Consider the following 16,845-nt stretch of genomic DNA (forward strand, 5'->3'; position numbering starts at 1 on the left):
TATTGGTATGAAAAGGCTCTTTCATTCTTTGCTCTTTTCACCTCAGGGTTCCAGCACACTTACTGACTGTAGGTTTCTTAAGGCTCGTTTGCACTAGAATCGCTACAGTGATGCAGCTATACCAATGTAGCCGCACCTATATAGCGCTGCTAGTGCAGATGCTCTATGCTGACGGGGGAGAGCTCTCCCTCCAACATAATTACTCCACCTCCCCAAGCGGCCATAGTTATGTTGGAGGGGAGAAGTGCCTGTCTGCACTGGTACTTAGGTTGGTGTAACTAACGTCACTTAGGGGTGTGGCTTTTTCTCACCCATGGGTGACTTAAGTTATAACAAAGTGAGCGCTAGTGTGTACAAGCCCTTAAAAGAATGGTGCTAGCTTTTCAGCTTGGAAAAGAGACGACCAAGGGGCGATATGATAGCGGTCTATAACATCATGACTGGTGTGGAGAAAGTAAATAAGGAAGTGTTATTTATTCCTCATAACACAAGAACTAGTGGTCACCAAATGAAATGAATAGGCAGTAGGTTTAAAACAAGTAAAAGGAAGTATTTCTTTACACAACGCTTGATCAACCTGTGGAACTCTTTGACCAAGACTATAACAGCGTTCAAAAAAGAACTAGGTAAATTAATGGAGGATAGGTCCATCAATGGCTATTGGCCAGGATGGACAGGGATGGTGTCCCAAGCCTCTGTGGCAGAGGCTGGGAATGGACAACAGGATGGATCACTTGATGATTATCTATTCTGTTCATTCCCTCTGGGGCACATGGCATTGGCCACTGTTGGAAGACAGGATACGTGGCTAGATCGGGGCGGGCAAACTTTTTGGGCCGAGGGCCACATCTGGGTGGGGAAATTGTATGCAGGGCTGGGGCAGGGGGTTGGGGTGTGGGAGGGAGCATGGGTGGGGGTGCGGTGTGCAGAAATGGGCTCAGGGCAAGGGATTGGGGCAGAGGAGGGGTGCGGAGTGCATGAGGGGGCTCAGGGAAGGAGGTTGGGGTGCAGGAGAGGTGCAGAATGCAGGAGGGAGCTCAGGGCAGGGGATTGGAGTACAGGGTATGACGGGGCTCAGGGCAGGGAGTTGGGGTGCACAGTGCAGTAGGGGTCTCAGAGCAGGGAGTTGGGGTGCAGGAGGGGTGTGAGGTGCAGGCAGGGGCTTAGGACAGGGAGTTGGGGGGGCTGGGTGCAGGAGAGGTGCAAGGTACAGGCAGGGGGCTTAGGGCAGGGATCTGGCCCACGGGCCATAGTTTGCCCACCCCTGGGCTAGATGGACCTTTGGTCTGACCCAGTATGGCCGTTCTTATGTTTGGTGTTACTTAGCTCCAATGTTTTAAAAAGGATGTGAGAGCACTGAGTGTTGGCCTTAGCTTTGAATTTCTTGATTATTGTTGGTTTGTATTATACCACAATGTTCATACATTTATATTTTGTTTCCTGTGTCTTTTGGGAAGGGGAAAAATTAATTTTTCAGGGTTTTTTTTTTGACAGATGACCTCTTGAGTCAATGAACAATTAGACTTGTTTAAAAAATAAGATTTATTTTTAAAGGTACATTATGTTGCTGATCTGTGTAGTTTGGCCTAAGAGCTCATTTTAGGAATGGCTTATTCACACTTTAAGAGGTATCAAATCTGCAGCAATTGAAATCTGTTCTTTCTGATCACTGGTCATGAATCTATATTTGGAAGGTTTACAATTCTGAAAATGTTGTTGCTTCTTCCAGCAAACTATTTCTAGTCCTTGCAGGATATGTAGACTTCACAGTAATATCATTCTGTGTGCAATCATTTCCCATCACCTCCCATTTCACATCCAAAGTGATTGTTAGCAGCTGATATTTCAAACTTCTAGAGTGATAGATCAATCATTTATAATACTGAAAAGTTGCCTTTCCCATAGTGTGTGTTTCCTCAATGCTAACAAGCAATTGTTTCCAACCCTGGTATTTTTTGAGAAACAAGATCCAGTAATTGATTGTTCTTGTAGTCTTCAACTGCCTTGTTTCTTTTTGCTTTTTTGCATTGGTTCAAGATTCAACATTGTAAGTTACAAACATCTGAGTAATGTGACTTTCATTTCCTTTTAAGGTTTCCTGTGTAAAATGCTTTGATTTTATCTGCTCTGTTATGTGAATCAGTATTTGGGCATTTAATTAAAAAGTGGATTTTTGACCAGATATGCCTCTTTAGCTCCTATTGCATGAATCCTTTCACTTCATGCTGTATTTGTTATCCAGTTCCCCACATTTTGGGCCATGGTAGTTGTAGGTGAACTAAATGTGAATAAAATACAGTTGTACAAATAGAAAACACATAAAGCTGTCCAGACCAGGGTAACATCATAAGCTTGCTCCACTTACTGTTTAATAATATTTTAAATTCTATATCTAGATTTTATTTATCTATTTATATTTTATTTATAGACTTTTCTATGTAGTACGCAGCACCATAGTATCTGATCATTACACATACATTATTTATCTTTGCCCACACCCTCGTGTGGTAGGGAAATACCACTATTTTGCTGTTGGAGTAGCAAGAGACAGAAGAATTGTGACTTTCCCAAGGTCACACAGTGAATCTGGACAGAGCTGGAGACAGAATCTAGATCTTCTGAGCACCAGTCTGGAGCTTTAAACACAAGACATGTTAAAATAACATACTTGATTTCCAGTTAAGATTTTAAGTCAACGTTTCTCCCGGAACTAGTCTTCATGGCTGAAATTTACACTTTCACCCACTACTATCTGTATAGAGTGGTTCAAATGCTGCTGCTGCTCTCACATAAGCAGGATGTTTTTTTCCATTACGTGTCTATGAATGATGCCCCAGATGTGAGCCAGCACAGAGACATAATGTCACATATTGATGCAACAGTGGGGCATGACACTGATTATTTTGTGGCTCATCTAACATTATTTCCTAGAGGTTGCTGAGTCTGCAAGTGACTTATGTCACTCTCCGTTGTGCAGTGTGAAATTGAAGTGCATTTTTCCATGTCTCTGTACTGATTTAATGGGGTTTGCATATGAGGCACACAGAGATGTTTGCATGAAAGTGGTTTTATAAAGTGAAAATATCTTCTAGAGAATTCTCACTTAATTTGTTCATTTGAATATGTCTCTTGTTTTACATGTAGGTTTGATGGACTTCGGGGAAGAGGCTTTGACAGATTTGAAGGGCCAAGACAGAGAGGACCTCGTTTTGAAGGCCAGCACTTGGAAGGGCCGAGGCCGAGATTTGAAGGTCAGAATTCAGATGGACAGTCTTCAAGCAAATGGGGGACTGTCCCCCGGGGGCCAGCAGCACAGTTTTATACTTCCCCAAGTACATCACAGATGCACAGTTCCCGACCAAGCGGGTCACAGTGGAGGGGGCCCAAACCTCAACAGCAATCTCAAGCAGAGTCCCGAACAGAAAACAGAGACGCTTTTGCTGATGTGGCTGTTAACCAGGAGTTGGCAAATAGAACTCAGTCTACGCCAATTGCCTTTGATACAGATGCAAAGAATTCTGGTCCAGTTCAGCCAGCTGAGGACCTGACAAAAGCTCAGCAGGAGCCACCCAAAGCTAAAGTCAAAAAAATTATTCCTCGGCCTAAAAAGTGGACTTGGAGTTCTCAGGATCCTGCGCAGCAATTAGAAGAGACAAAACAAACTACTCAACCTCCATCCATTCAGAATCAAAAACCAACACCACTTCCCAGTACACCTGTAACTGTGCAGTCTACTATTCCTCCGAGAACAGGAGGAACAGCAGCCTTACCTCCATCCCCTGTAACAGGAAATAAAGACTTGAAATCTACAGATAGTAAATTGCCCCTTTCAGAAAATAGCCAGGGTAAAGGACTACCTGGATCAGAAAATAATCAGGGTATAGGTCTGGTTCAGCCAGAAGATAACGGAGGCAATGGACTAGTAAGCAGAGGCAGGGGTCAGGGCAGGCTGGACGACGGCCGAGGCAGGGGTCAGGGCAGGCTGGACGACGGCCGAGGCAGGGGTCAGGGCAGGCTGGACGACGGCCGAGGCAGGGGTCAGGGCAGGCTGGACGACGGCCGAGGCAGGGGTCAGGGCAGGCTGGACGACGGCCGAGGCAGGGGTCAGGGCAGGCTGGACGACGGCCGAGGCAGGGGTCAGGGCAGGCTGGACGACGGCCGAGGCAGAGGACAGGGCAGGCTGGACGACGGCCGAGGCAGAGGACAGGGCAGGCTGGACGACGGCCGAGGCAGAGGACAGGGCAGGCTGGACGACGGCCGAGGCAGAGGACAGGGCAGGCTGGACGACGGCCGAGGCAGAGGACAGGGCAGGCTGGACGACGGCCGAGGCAGGGGTCAGGGCAGGCTGGACGACGGCCGAGGCAGGGGTCAGGGCAGGCTGGACGACGGCCGAGGCAGGGGTCAGGGCAGGCTGGACGACGGCCGAGGCAGAGGGCAGGGCAGGCTGGACGACGGCCGAGGCAGAGGGCAGGGCAGGCTGGACGACGGCCGAGGCAGGGGGCAGGGCAGGCTGGATGACGGCCTCGACAGGGGGCAGGGCAGGCTGGATGACTGCCGAGGCAGGGGGCTAACAAACAGAGGCAGAGGATTGCCCAGACAGGCAGCCACCCGAGGCCGGGGGATGATCCAGAGAGTGAGCAACCGGGAGGAGCAGCTGGATAGGCGGTCAGGTAGCAGGGAGAAATTGCCAGATGGGCAGTCAGGCAGCTGGGAGATGGGGCCAGTTGGGCGGTCAGGCAGCCGGGAGAGAGGGTTGTCTGGCCGAGACAAGGAACCAGCTGGCTGGGCAGACAGCAGGGATAGGGGGCAGTCAGGAAGCTGGGAGAGGGGCCCCGTCATGCGGGCTGGAAGCCGGGAGAGGGGTCCTATCATACGGGCTGAAAGCTGGGAGAGGGGTCCTGGCAGGCGGGCAGGAAGTCGGGAGAGGGGTTCTGTCAGGCGATCAGGTAGCCGGGAGAGGGAAATGGGCAGGCCTGAAACAGGCAGTATTGATAAACCAATCCGCCTAGGAGACAACTCTGAGAAATTATCTCTGTATCATCGAGAGGAACCAACCAGGGCTCCCTGGAGTCACGAAGAGGAGAGAATGCAAGAGGAACCTTCATTAGATAGACGAGATTCCCATCCTTTAGAGCGCGAACAATTGGATGATTGGGAAAGAGATCGATATTGGAGAGAGCATGACACAGATATTCAGGATGATCATGTGGATCCATATGATAGAGATGACAGGTTACCACTCCGTCTTTCATTGCCTCCACTATCACCTCTTCCTCCTCTCCCTCCTTTGTCTTCTGATCTTGACAGACGAGACACTTGGTGGGATGATTGGGAAAGGCCAAGGGAGAGGGAGCTGGATAGAGATCTGGACAGGATTGGAAGACCCTTGGATGTTTATGATCGAGAATTAGATAGAGAATGGGACAGAGATTATTTGAGACCTCTGGATGACAGAGATACACCGAGTCATGACCTGGACATTCCTCCTCTTCCACCTTTGCCACCACTTCCACCTCTGGACAGGTACCATGAGGACCGGTGGAGGGAGGAAAGAGATAGGGATCTCTATGACAGAGACCTCCGAGACAGGGGAGAGTTGAGGATCCGAGAGTATCCAGAGAGGCATGATACGTCAAGGGAGAAGCGAGATTACCTTCCTGAAAGGACTGACTGGGAGAGGGAACGGTTGTCAGATAGATGGTATCCTGATGAAGCAGACAGACTACGACCTTTGGGGGATCAGCTTGATCCACCCCTTCCACCACCACGTTCATCTGACATGCTGGGAGCAGAGCCAAACCTGGACCCTGAACAGTCACTTGGAGGGGTAATGGTCCTTAGTCAAAGGCAGCATGAAATAATCCTGAAGGCTGCCCAGGAGCTGAAAATGCTTCGGTGAGTTGGCTAATCTTGTAATTTCTTTTGGGAAAAAAGTTGCTAATTTATCTGAAGTAATCCATAGAATTGTATTAAATACTGTCAGGTAGGGTCATAGGTTTTGCTTTATCAGTTTAGACAATTATTGCATCTGTTCTGTCCTTATGCCTCTTGCAGTTGCCAATACATGATGCTTCAAGGGGCTGCCCCTAGGCCAGCTGATCTTTTAAACTCATTCAATTGTACAGTACTGTGTGGAGGGCAATAATTTCCTTCCTCACCCCCAGATGTGATGAATGTTTGGCTTGAAGCATTTGGATTTCTTATTCTGTGCAAATCCCAAGATATTACTATCTTAATTTTCCTTTAGTCCATTTCAATTATTACTGTATTTTAACTGAACCCATATGAGAGGATGAGAACATTGCAAATACCTAGGGTGTAGGCAGAAGCAGGGTTGTGAAGATCTGTAAAAATGAGGACAAAAAATTTTGACTTGATATAAAAGTTAAGAGGAAGCCAATGAGTGCCTGAAGATGACTTTAGCTGTTGCATTCTGAAAACGCTGGAGGTAAGTGATACGGAAATTAGCAAGGGCAGAGAGGAGGAGGTTAGAGTAGTCAAAATGAAAAAGAACCAGTGCGTGTATAAGGATTTTGTTCATAAGAACAGAGGAAAGATCATATTATTTTAGATAACATACAGGAAATTGCAGCAGGAATTTACCAATATGTGAAGAGGGAAGATGCGTGGAAAATCACACACAACTAATAAGGCTGAGTGACTGGGAGGCTATGGTTTTTACAACGTCAGTGGAAAAGGAAGAGGAAGGTGTTTGGGGAAAGATGAGGAACTTCTTTTGCCATATTCAGTTTGTGTTGAGGAGCAAGCATACTGGATAATATTAAGTAATCAGATCTGCAAGAATGTACAGGTGACCCCCAAAATTAAATCTGTCAAATGGGTCATTTAATCTGAGAGTCAGCAAGGCAATACTACTGGTTTGTAGACTGCCTCACGACCTTGGCTTCTTATTGGACCTAACAGGTTTATTAACCAGCCTTGTAGGGGAGTCTCCATGACTCTTTGAGTGAGGAGATTTAAGTATCCATGTGAATAATATCTCCAGCACCTAGGACCAAGATTTTATATTCAGTTTATTACGCGTTTCTGTCCTCACATGCATACTAGACCTGATCTTTAGTCTAGGTTGTAGTGTAGACATAGGTAACATAATCCTGGTCAGCAACTTCCTGGTCAGATAATCTCCTCCTCCAGAGAGGAGCTGCGGTTCTGTCTCTCACCAGGCAGACAAATTGACTGTGCTGGTCTGCCCTTGGAGATTCATGACCTCAGCAAGTTTCCAAAACATTATATTGGAGAATTTTATCCAACCATGGAATCAGAGTGCTGATGATCTCTGTAACCACCTGTTGTCCAGTAGCTTTAACGTGACTGCTGAGCAAGGAATTCCTGTAGTCCTATGCTGCAGACATTAGAGAAACCAATAAATCCTTCTACACAATAGCAGATGCAAAATTTTATCCAAAGGAACTGTTCTGCATAATGACCTGCATAGATTTTGTCTAGTCAGAGCTGTATAATGCAGAGCATAGAACTTCATCCAGTAATTCCTCCAGTTGAGGGAATTTTTCACTACTGTCAAGACCAATAACTTGTTGAGTTAGATCCTATTAGAAAGACATCCATGTTGAGATTTTCAAAAGTGCCTGAGTGAGTTAGGCACCTAAGTCCCTTTGACTTTCAGCCAGTCTTGATTTAAAGACTCCAGATAATGATGAACTAACCATTTTCCTTGATAATCTGTTCTAGTGTTTCACTATTTAAAAGTTGTCTTGTTTCCAGTTTGAAGTTATCTAACTTCAACTTCCAATTATTGCATCTTGTTATGTCAGTACTAGGTTAAAGAGTTCCATAAAGTCTAATGTTTACTTCCAGTGTAGGTACTTAAAGACTCTGATCTAGTAGCTCTTAAGTTTCTCTTTGATCACCAAAATAGATTGTGCTCGTAAGTCTCTCAATGTAACGTATGTTTTCCAGACCTCAAATTAATTTTTGTAGTACTTCTCTGAACCCTCTCCAATTTTTCACAATCATTTTTAAAGTTTAGACATCAGAATTAGACACAGTTTTCCAGTAGTGATCTCACCTGTGCTGTATGTGAAGTTGATATCACCCAGGTATTGTTTCATATTCTCTGTGTATATATAAAGTCTGCTGCAGTTTCCACGATATGCATCCGATGAAGTGAGCTGTAGCTCACGAAAGCTTATGCTCAAATAAATTGGTTAGTCTCTAAGGTGCCACAAGTACTCCTTTTCTTTTTATGTATTTAACATTTCCCTGTTTATGCATCCAAGGATTGGGTTAGCCTTTTTTGCCACTGCTTCACAGTGGAAGCTCATGTTCAGTGGATTATCTAGTGACCCTTAAGTCCTTTTCAGAGTTACTGCTTTCCTGAGGTTTCCACCTCTCACTACCACGCACACATGTCCAGTAAATATGGCTGCCCACATTCTGTGTTCCTAAATGTAGTTCTGTTCTCCTGGTTATTTGCCACCCCACCAATATTTGTCATCTGCAAATTGTATCAGTTGTGGTTTTATATTTTCTTGCAATTTATTGGTAAAAATACTGAACAGAGTTGAGCTGACAACTGATCCCTGTGGGACTCTTGTAGAGTCTTCCTAATTATTGATGATTCCCTGTTAACAATTATGTTTTGAGATCTATCAGTTAGCCAGATCTTAATCCATTTAATATGGATTAATTTGGTTTTGTACAGTGCTTATTTTTTTTATCATGGTTCCTGACTGCCTTCCCTCATTTGAAATCTAGCATCACCCAGTGTGAAGAACTTTGTAAAGTATACTGAGAAAAGATTGACTGGATCAAAGATGGCATCTCCAGTTCTTAGAAATCCTATATGTACCCCTCTTGGTTGGTGGCAGCCAGTCAGGTGCACTTGAGTCTACTGTTGACATAGAACATTAACACCTTCAGAAATAGCAGCCTATCAGCCTTCCTGAAACATGCAGTCGTCCAGCGTGTGTTCAGGAAACCATCACTCAACGTCAATGACTTTGCTGATAACCTTCCCTTCCCAGGCAAAGTGATTGACGTATTGGTGAAAAGCCATCTCCAGCAGCACTTGACCTCTGCTAATATCTTAGAATCTTCCCTGACAGATTTTAGACCAGCGTATGGAACAGAAACAGCACTGGTCACACTGATGGAAAATCTCCTCTTTTTCAAAGACAGTTGGCACACATACATGCTGATGTTAGATCTGTCTGCACCCTTGACCAGCACCCTTTAATTATGAAGTGTTGATGACTCATCTGAGTGACCTGGTGAGATGAGCAGAATTGCATTAAATTGGCTTCCCTCATTCCTGCCATGTCATGTGGGCTATTGCACTTCCTAGAGAGATTTCACATGAGGACTCTCTCAGGGTTTAATGTTGTTTATCCTTCTATTCAACTTTGCCATCCTTTATTAAATTACAATTCTAGGGAAGATTTGAGATACTACGGACCCAATGCCAACAACATGCAGATGTCAGTTAGCTGCAGATCTTCTGTAGATGATGCTATCATCCAGATATCTCAGTACCTGAGAGAGCACTGCTGCTGAATGAAAAACAGTTGACTGAAACAAAACCTGGGAAAGACAGAGGTGATACTGGTGGGAAGAAGAAAATGCTTTGAAGAACTTGCCAAAGTGAAGCATGGTCCTCAAGTTTTTAAGATGCTTGTGAGAGAAAGCATCTTTTTTTCTGTTTCTTGTACAGTGTTCAGCACATCACTGGCACTTAGTAAATAACTGAAGATGTCTACTTTTTCAGTTACAGTGATATGCAGTCTTGGGATGCTACTAGACTCCTCAGTGTCCGTAGATTACTGGATGATGACAGTAGCAAAATATGCTTTTTATTACATCCTTGGCTAGTCAGGAGCATGGCTTCTTAGATGTGGATCTGTCCACGGTGATACAACTAGCTATCACTGCAAAACTCAATTATTCTAATGTGCTGTACCTGGGGTTGAATGTGTGAAGGCAAAAAAAAAACCCCTCACCTGCTTGTTCAAAATGTCATGGTCCACTCGTTAGGCAACAGAGCCTGATGAGAGTTTGCCACTTCAGTTCTCTGCTTGCTGCAGTGGCTCTCTGTCCAAATCCAAATGTAATAAACCAGGGCCCAGCCAACTGATGATCTCAGAGATTGCCCCTTTCCAGGCATCCCATAGCAAAAGCTATGTTCATCATGTAGTCAACCCACAGCTCCAAAATGAGGTTGATGCAGGATTTTACTATCTGCATAATGAAATGTAAAACAATTTCTGCTACATCATTATCACAAGAATCCTGAAGGGTGGCCGAGCAATAATAAACAGCAAAATATTCTTCCAAACCGTTTTCCAAAATCCCTTACCACTGGAAACATTCAGAGGTACCATAATGGTGTAATATAAAGAGAGAGAAAGCTTGGATGGTGCACTGATATCCTGGGTATGGGTGCGTCATGCACATTTGTAGGAAGGAACATCAAAAAAGGAAGAGGTAAACTTATAAATTGGAATGTAAATGAATGAGGTCTTTCAGAGAAGAGTGTAGAAAGAAGAGGAATAGACCTAAGAACAGAGCGTCATGGTTCATCCTCCAGAGGGAACAGGAAGATCAATGAGGGAGCAATATTTGGTAAAGACAAAGTCAAAGGGGTAGGGTGCCCCCACTTTCCTGCATCTGCCATTGCACCCCTTAGGGTGATAATCGCACAAGCTGGATTTTATGCTAAAATGATGAACAGTTAAACAGTTACTGTTGACATTTGTCGTCCTTAGGTTTCAGTTAAAAACACGTTGAAATGAATGGGGGCATTTTCTCCCTCTCTCGAAGCTGTTCTGTTTTCACACTCATAAAGATGATATACCTTGTATTCCCATATGGAAGGTTTTAGCTGCAACCAGAAGTGCTGGAAATGTAATTTTCAAAAAGTGAATGGAAGTTATGATTCTGAAGAATTTAATCTGTCATGGGAACTGGTTTAATACACCAGGTTGGCAGGGACTTTGTCACTTGTGCTTTAGAGAATGGTGTTTAAGGTCTAATAAATTGATACACTGAAACAAGAAGGCTTCATATGTGAAAGCAGATTCTCTCTACAGCGCCAAAGAAAGGGTTCAATTAAAAAAGATTCTGTTGACTGTTTTCCTCAGTTTTCAAGTTAATGCTGGGGAAGTCACCCTTTTGTATCAAACCATATTGAGAGTTGTGTTTTCTACGTTATGCTGACTCTTCTCGTTGCGTACTTAAGAAAGAGCAGATCCTAAGCAGAACAATGCAGTGTAAGTGGCTTGAAATTGATAAGACTCCTTCTGATGATGCTTTGAGACAGAAGCAGTAGTAGAAATGTAGAGAATAGCTTCTCTCAACTTCAGGTGTCTTCAACTAGATCTGTTCTCTGTGCATCTGACAAGTCTGGTATCAGTTGTGTGTTGATCTGGATTTGCCAACCAATGCATTTTTCCAAAGCCGGATGTTAGGGGAGCTCTGAGTTGTTGCAGCTGTTATTATTTATTGTTTGTATTGAGGTGGCACTTAGGAGTCCCAGTCGTGGACCAGGACCCCATTGTGCTAGGCACCCTACAGTCACACAACAAAAGGATGGTCCCTACATCAAAGAGCTTACAATCTAAGTCAAGTCTCTCCCAGTATGCTGGCTGTTGGGGTGCTACCAGCTGCTTGTGTCCTAGCTTATCCCAGTCATAAACTCTGTAGTGGCTATTGATTATTACTACTACTATAATATATTTTGTTGATGTAAGTATCGGTTCCCCCCTGCCTTTTTTTTTAACTGTGCATTTATGCCACAGAATGGTAACACACTTTTGTGATTGATGTGCAGGGAACAAAAAGAACAGCTGCAGAAGTTGAAAGAGTTTGTGCCTGATCCCCACATGCCCCAACTCTCATCACAGGAAACTTCTAGATCACAAACCACAACTACAAGGCCACGTGCCTTTCAGGTAAATGAAATCTGTGCTAAAGGAATGAAATGCTGTTGATAATTCACCTGGGTGTGAACATTAGTTCAAATCTAGAATCTAGCTAAAATAGATATTTCCTGGCTTCTGATGGTGAGGCGAAGCAAACTGAGGTAGGTAACTCATTAAATAATACTTTACACTTAGTCAAATCTCGCAAAACTGTATTTTGGTAACCTACAAACCCAAATGGAAAAAACTTTTGAGCTTGTAGTTGATCTAAACACAAGCCAGTGAGATTCTGCTGCTGTGTTGGGGGCAAGAGTAATGTGTCTAATGACACGCTTCTCATAGACCAGGGGGAACATGACATGCTTTTTCCAGTGTAGGAGCAACATATCAATTCCTAGCATGCCCCAGGCATTCAGGTAATCCCCTGAAGAAGGAGTAGGACATTTATAATTGTCTGATGGTGCTGGTGTTCTGCCCCAGCACTCATTGGGCTACAAACTTCACTTACCTGCGCTGGGCTCTCCCTTCCAGTAGTTCAGATTAGTGAAGTTCTACTGTACATTTGTTTGATACAATATTCTTGTATATTTGTATGTGTGTGTTTCACATACTTGTTAATCTGAAGTATGGATATGGATCAAAGTAGTTCAGTTATTTGTAGGGAGGATAGGAGAAGATATCTTAATTTTACACTTTTAAAAAGTTAAATTAAGAAGTTTTGCCCTGTCACCCAGATCACTCTGCTTGAACACTGTATACCTTTCCCCTGTCCTTCATCTCTTTATCTTTTTAGATCAGAGGTTCTCAAACTCTGGTCCGCAGACCATCAGTGGTCCGCGAGCTCCGTTAAGGTGGTCTGCAGATAGTTCTCTCTAAGGTGCACGCCTGGGTGGCCGCACATGAAAGAATGAAGGGCCACCCACCTAATTAGTGGAGTGGCTCAGGCATGGCTCCACTAATTAGGTATCTAGACCCTGGAGAAGGCGGACATGTAAGGTGAGGTGGTGGCACTGGGGGGAATAGGGGTAGATGGGAGCGAACAATGGGGTGAGAAGAAGGGGTAGGGGAATTTGGGACATGCAGGGCTGCAGAAGCCAGAGAAACAGGTGACTTTCCCCAGCTCTAGGGCTGCGGCTGCCGGAGAGAGATGGCCCTCCTTCCCAGCCTCAGCTGGGGAGCTGCCGCGGTAGACCCTTCTTCTTCCCAGCCCTAGCTCAGGGGCTGCTGTGGTGGGGGAGAGAGGAGGAGAGACACCCCCCCACCCTCTTCCAGCCCCAGCTTGGTGGCTGCTGGGGCAAGGGAGAGAGGACACATCCATCACATTAGAAAGGTGAGACTACTGATATTAAAATATGAGTTGAGTGCTTTTATTTGTAGAACAAAAAAACGTTAATTATTATAAGTTTTTTTTATATAGCACTTTTATCCAAAGCACTTTACAATAGTTAGTTAACGGTACAAACAACATTTGGAAAGATCATTAAGTGGTCCGTCGAGACCCTCAGCAATTTTCAAGTTATCCGCAGGGAAAAAAGGGTTTGAGAACCACTGTTTTAGATTATAAACTCTTTGGAACAGGGACTATCCCCTCCTTTGTGTTTGGAAAGCACCCACTGAATAATGGGTATAATAATATACTACTTAAATCACCATACTGCTAAAACTGTTTAAATCATTTTACAAACATGACTGAATCCTATCAGCACATCCATGAAGTAGGTAAATAAATATTAGACACTGATTGGCAGAAGAGCATGAAATCTGCTCACCCATTTTCTTCTAGATTGTCTGTTTTCCAGATGTTGAAGCAACTCAGCTTCTGTGTTTCTCAGCAACCTTTGGCACAGGCTCTGTGTAGGAAGCTAGAAGAGTAATTTTTTCTTCAGTGTACACAAACTGTGCTTTCCATATGTAGGCCTGACTTGACATGAGTAATTGGACATGGGTGAGGCCTCATTTCGTGGGAAACAGGGTTAGGGAGGTAAATAGATCAACAGCCTGGAAACAGAATGTCTGTACTAGCTAAGGTAAGGGGGAACTATTTATAATGGAAAAAATAATGGAATAAGATAAGTTGGGAGCAAAGACTAGGTAAAGAGTAAGTCATATATGGACAGAGCATGCTGTACAGGGATTGCTTCCTACAGAGTAACCAAGCCAATCCCAAAACGTGTAATGCAATGTATTATGTAAATGTACATAAAGGAAGAGGCTTGCTGCCTAACTTTGGATGTGTGGTATGCTTTATACCAGGGATGACCAACCTGAATGGGAGAAGGAGCCAGAATTTACCAATGTACATTGCCAAAGAGCCACAATAATACGTCAGCAGCCCCCCATCAGTTCCCCGCTCCCAGTGCCTCCCACCCACCAGCGGCCTAGCCGATCAGTGCCTCCCCCTCCCTCTTTGCACCTCCCAATCAGCTGTTTTGTGGCGTGCAGGAGGCTCTGGGGGTATGGGGGAGGAGTGAGGGCATGGCAGGCTCAGGGGAGGGTGCGGGAAGGGATGGAGTAGGAGCAGGGCCTGTGGCAGAGCCAGGGGTTGAGCAGTGAGCACCACCCAGCACATTGGAAAGTTGGCGCCTGTATCTCCAGTCCCAGAGTCGGTGCCTATACAAGGAGCCGCATATTAACTTCTGAAGAGCCGCATGTGGCTCCAGCAGAGCTTTGCCATTCATTTGTATTTATCATAGAATCATAGGACTGGAAGGGACCTCGAGGTCATCTAGTTCAGTCCCCTGCACTCATGGCAGGACTAAGTATTATCTAGACCATTCCTGACAGGCATTTGTCTAACCTGCTCTTAAAAATCTCCAGTGATGGACATTCCATGACCTCCCTTGGCAATTTATTTCAGTGTTTAACCACCCTGACAGTTAAGAAGTTTTTTCCTAATGTTCAACCTCCCTTGCTGCAATTTAAGCCCATTGCTACTTGTCCTATCCTCAAAGGTTAAGAAAAACAATTTTTCTCCCTCCTTGTAACAACCTTTTATGTACTTGAAAACCGTTATCATGTCCCCCCTCAGTCTTCTCTTTTCCAGACTAAACAAACCCAGTTTTTTCAATCTTTCCTCATAGGTCATGTTTTCTAGACGTTTAATCATTTTTGTCACTCTTCTGTGGACTCTCTCCAGTTTGTCCTCATCCTTCCTAAAATGTGGTACCAAGAACTGGACACAATACTCCAGTTGAGGCCTAATCAGCACAGAGTAGAGTGGAAGAATTATTTCTCGTGTCTTGCTTACAACACTCCTGCTAATACATCCCAGAATGATATTTGCTTTTTTTTTTTTTTTTGCAACAGCGTTACACTGTTTACGTTACACTGTTTACTCATATTTAGTTTTTGGTCCACTATTTAGCTTTTGGTCCTTTCTGCAGTACTCCTTCCTATGCAGCCATTTCCCATTTTGTATGTGTGCAACTGATTGTTCCTTCATAAACGGAGTACTTTGCATTTGTCCTTATTGAATTTCATCCTGTTTACTTCAGGCCATTTGTCCAGATCATTTTGAATTTTAATCCTATCCTCCAAAGCACTTGCAACCCCTCCCAACTTGGTATCGTCTGCAAACTTTATAAGTGTACTCTCTGTGCCATTATCTAAATCATGATGAAGATATTGAACAGAACCCAGACCAAGAACTGATCCCTGCGGGACCCCACTCGTTATGCCCTTCCAGCATGACTGTGAACCACTGATAACTATTCTGTGGGAACTGTTTTCAAACCAGTTTTGCACCCACCTTACATCTAGGTTGCATTTCCCTAGTTTGTTTATGAGAAGGTCATGCGAAACCATATCAAAAGCTTTACTAAGGTCAAGATATACCACATCTACCTCTTCCCCCTATCTACAAGGCTTGTTACCCTATCAAAGAAAGCTGTCAGGTTGGTTTGACACGATTTGTTCTTGACAGATCCATGCTGACTGTTACTTATCACCTTATCATCATCTAGATGTTTGAAAATTGATTGCTTAATTATTTGCTCCATTATCTTTCCGGGTACAGAAGTTAAGATGACTGGTCTGTGATTCCATGGGTTGTCCTTATTTTCCTTTTAATAGATTGGCACTATATTTGCCCTTTTCCAGTGTTCTGGAATCTATCCCATCTTCCATGACTTTTCAAAGATAGGTTTCAGAGTGGTAGCCGTGTTAGTCTGTATCAGCAAAAACAATGAGGAGTCCTTGTGGCACCTTAGAGACTAACAAATTTATTTGGGCATAAGCTTTCGTGGGCTAGAACCTATTTCATCAGATTCATGGAGTGGAAAATACAGGAGCAGGTATAAATAAATGAAAAAATGTGAGTTGCCTTACCAAGTGTGAGGTCAGTCTAACGAGACAATTCAACTGACAGCAGGCTACCAAGGGAGGAAAAATAAGAGACTGGGAGTGATTGGATCATTACAAAACCTAAACCTAATTTCCCCAATACTAATTTCCCCCAACTGTTACTCACTCCTTCTTGTCAACTTTCTGAAATGGGCCACTCTCATTAGCACTTCAAAAGTTATTTTTCCTTCCTTGGTATCCTGCTGTCAATTGAATTGTCTCGTTAGACTGACCTCACACTTGGTAAGTCAACTCACATCTTTTCATGTAGTTATACTTGCTCCTGTATTTTCCACTCCATGCATCTGATGAAGTGGGTTCTAGCCCACGAAAGCTTATGCCCAAATAAATTTGTTAGTCTCTAAGGTGCCACAAGGACTCCTTGTTGTTTTTTAAAAGATAATCACTAATGGCTCAGATATCTCCTCAGTCAGCTCCTTGAGTTTCTAAGATGCATTTCATCAGGCCCTGGTGACTTGAAGACATCTCACTTGTCTAAGTAATTTTTTACTTGTTCTTTCCCTATTTTAGCCTTTTCTGATCCTACCTCATTTTCACTGGTATTCATTATGTTAGACATCCAATCACCACCAACCTTCCCGATGAA

At 44.1% G+C, this 16,845-nt stretch overlaps 1 protein-coding gene across 6 annotated transcripts in view; it reads left to right on the forward strand.

Annotated features, from left to right (window-relative positions):
- YLPM1 (YLP motif containing 1) overlaps window positions 1–16,845 on the forward strand; it is a 93,295-nt gene that overhangs the window by 15,322 nt on the left and 61,128 nt on the right. For all 6 annotated transcript variants that reach the window (XR_012159494.1, XM_073349185.1, XM_073349183.1 and 3 more), the window contains exons 5-6: window positions 3,145–5,895; window positions 11,807–11,927. Coding sequence is in view for 5 of the 6 variants with exons in the window: in XM_073349185.1 (XP_073205286.1) it covers window positions 3,145–5,895; window positions 11,807–11,927 (2,872 nt within the window). In the remaining variant the exon portion in view is untranslated. The remainder of the gene's footprint in view (window positions 1–3,144; window positions 5,896–11,806; window positions 11,928–16,845) is intronic.

This window comes from Lepidochelys kempii, chromosome 6, assembly GCF_965140265.1.
Source record: "Lepidochelys kempii isolate rLepKem1 chromosome 6, rLepKem1.hap2, whole genome shotgun sequence".
NCBI lineage: Eukaryota > Metazoa > Chordata > Testudines > Cheloniidae > Lepidochelys > Lepidochelys kempii.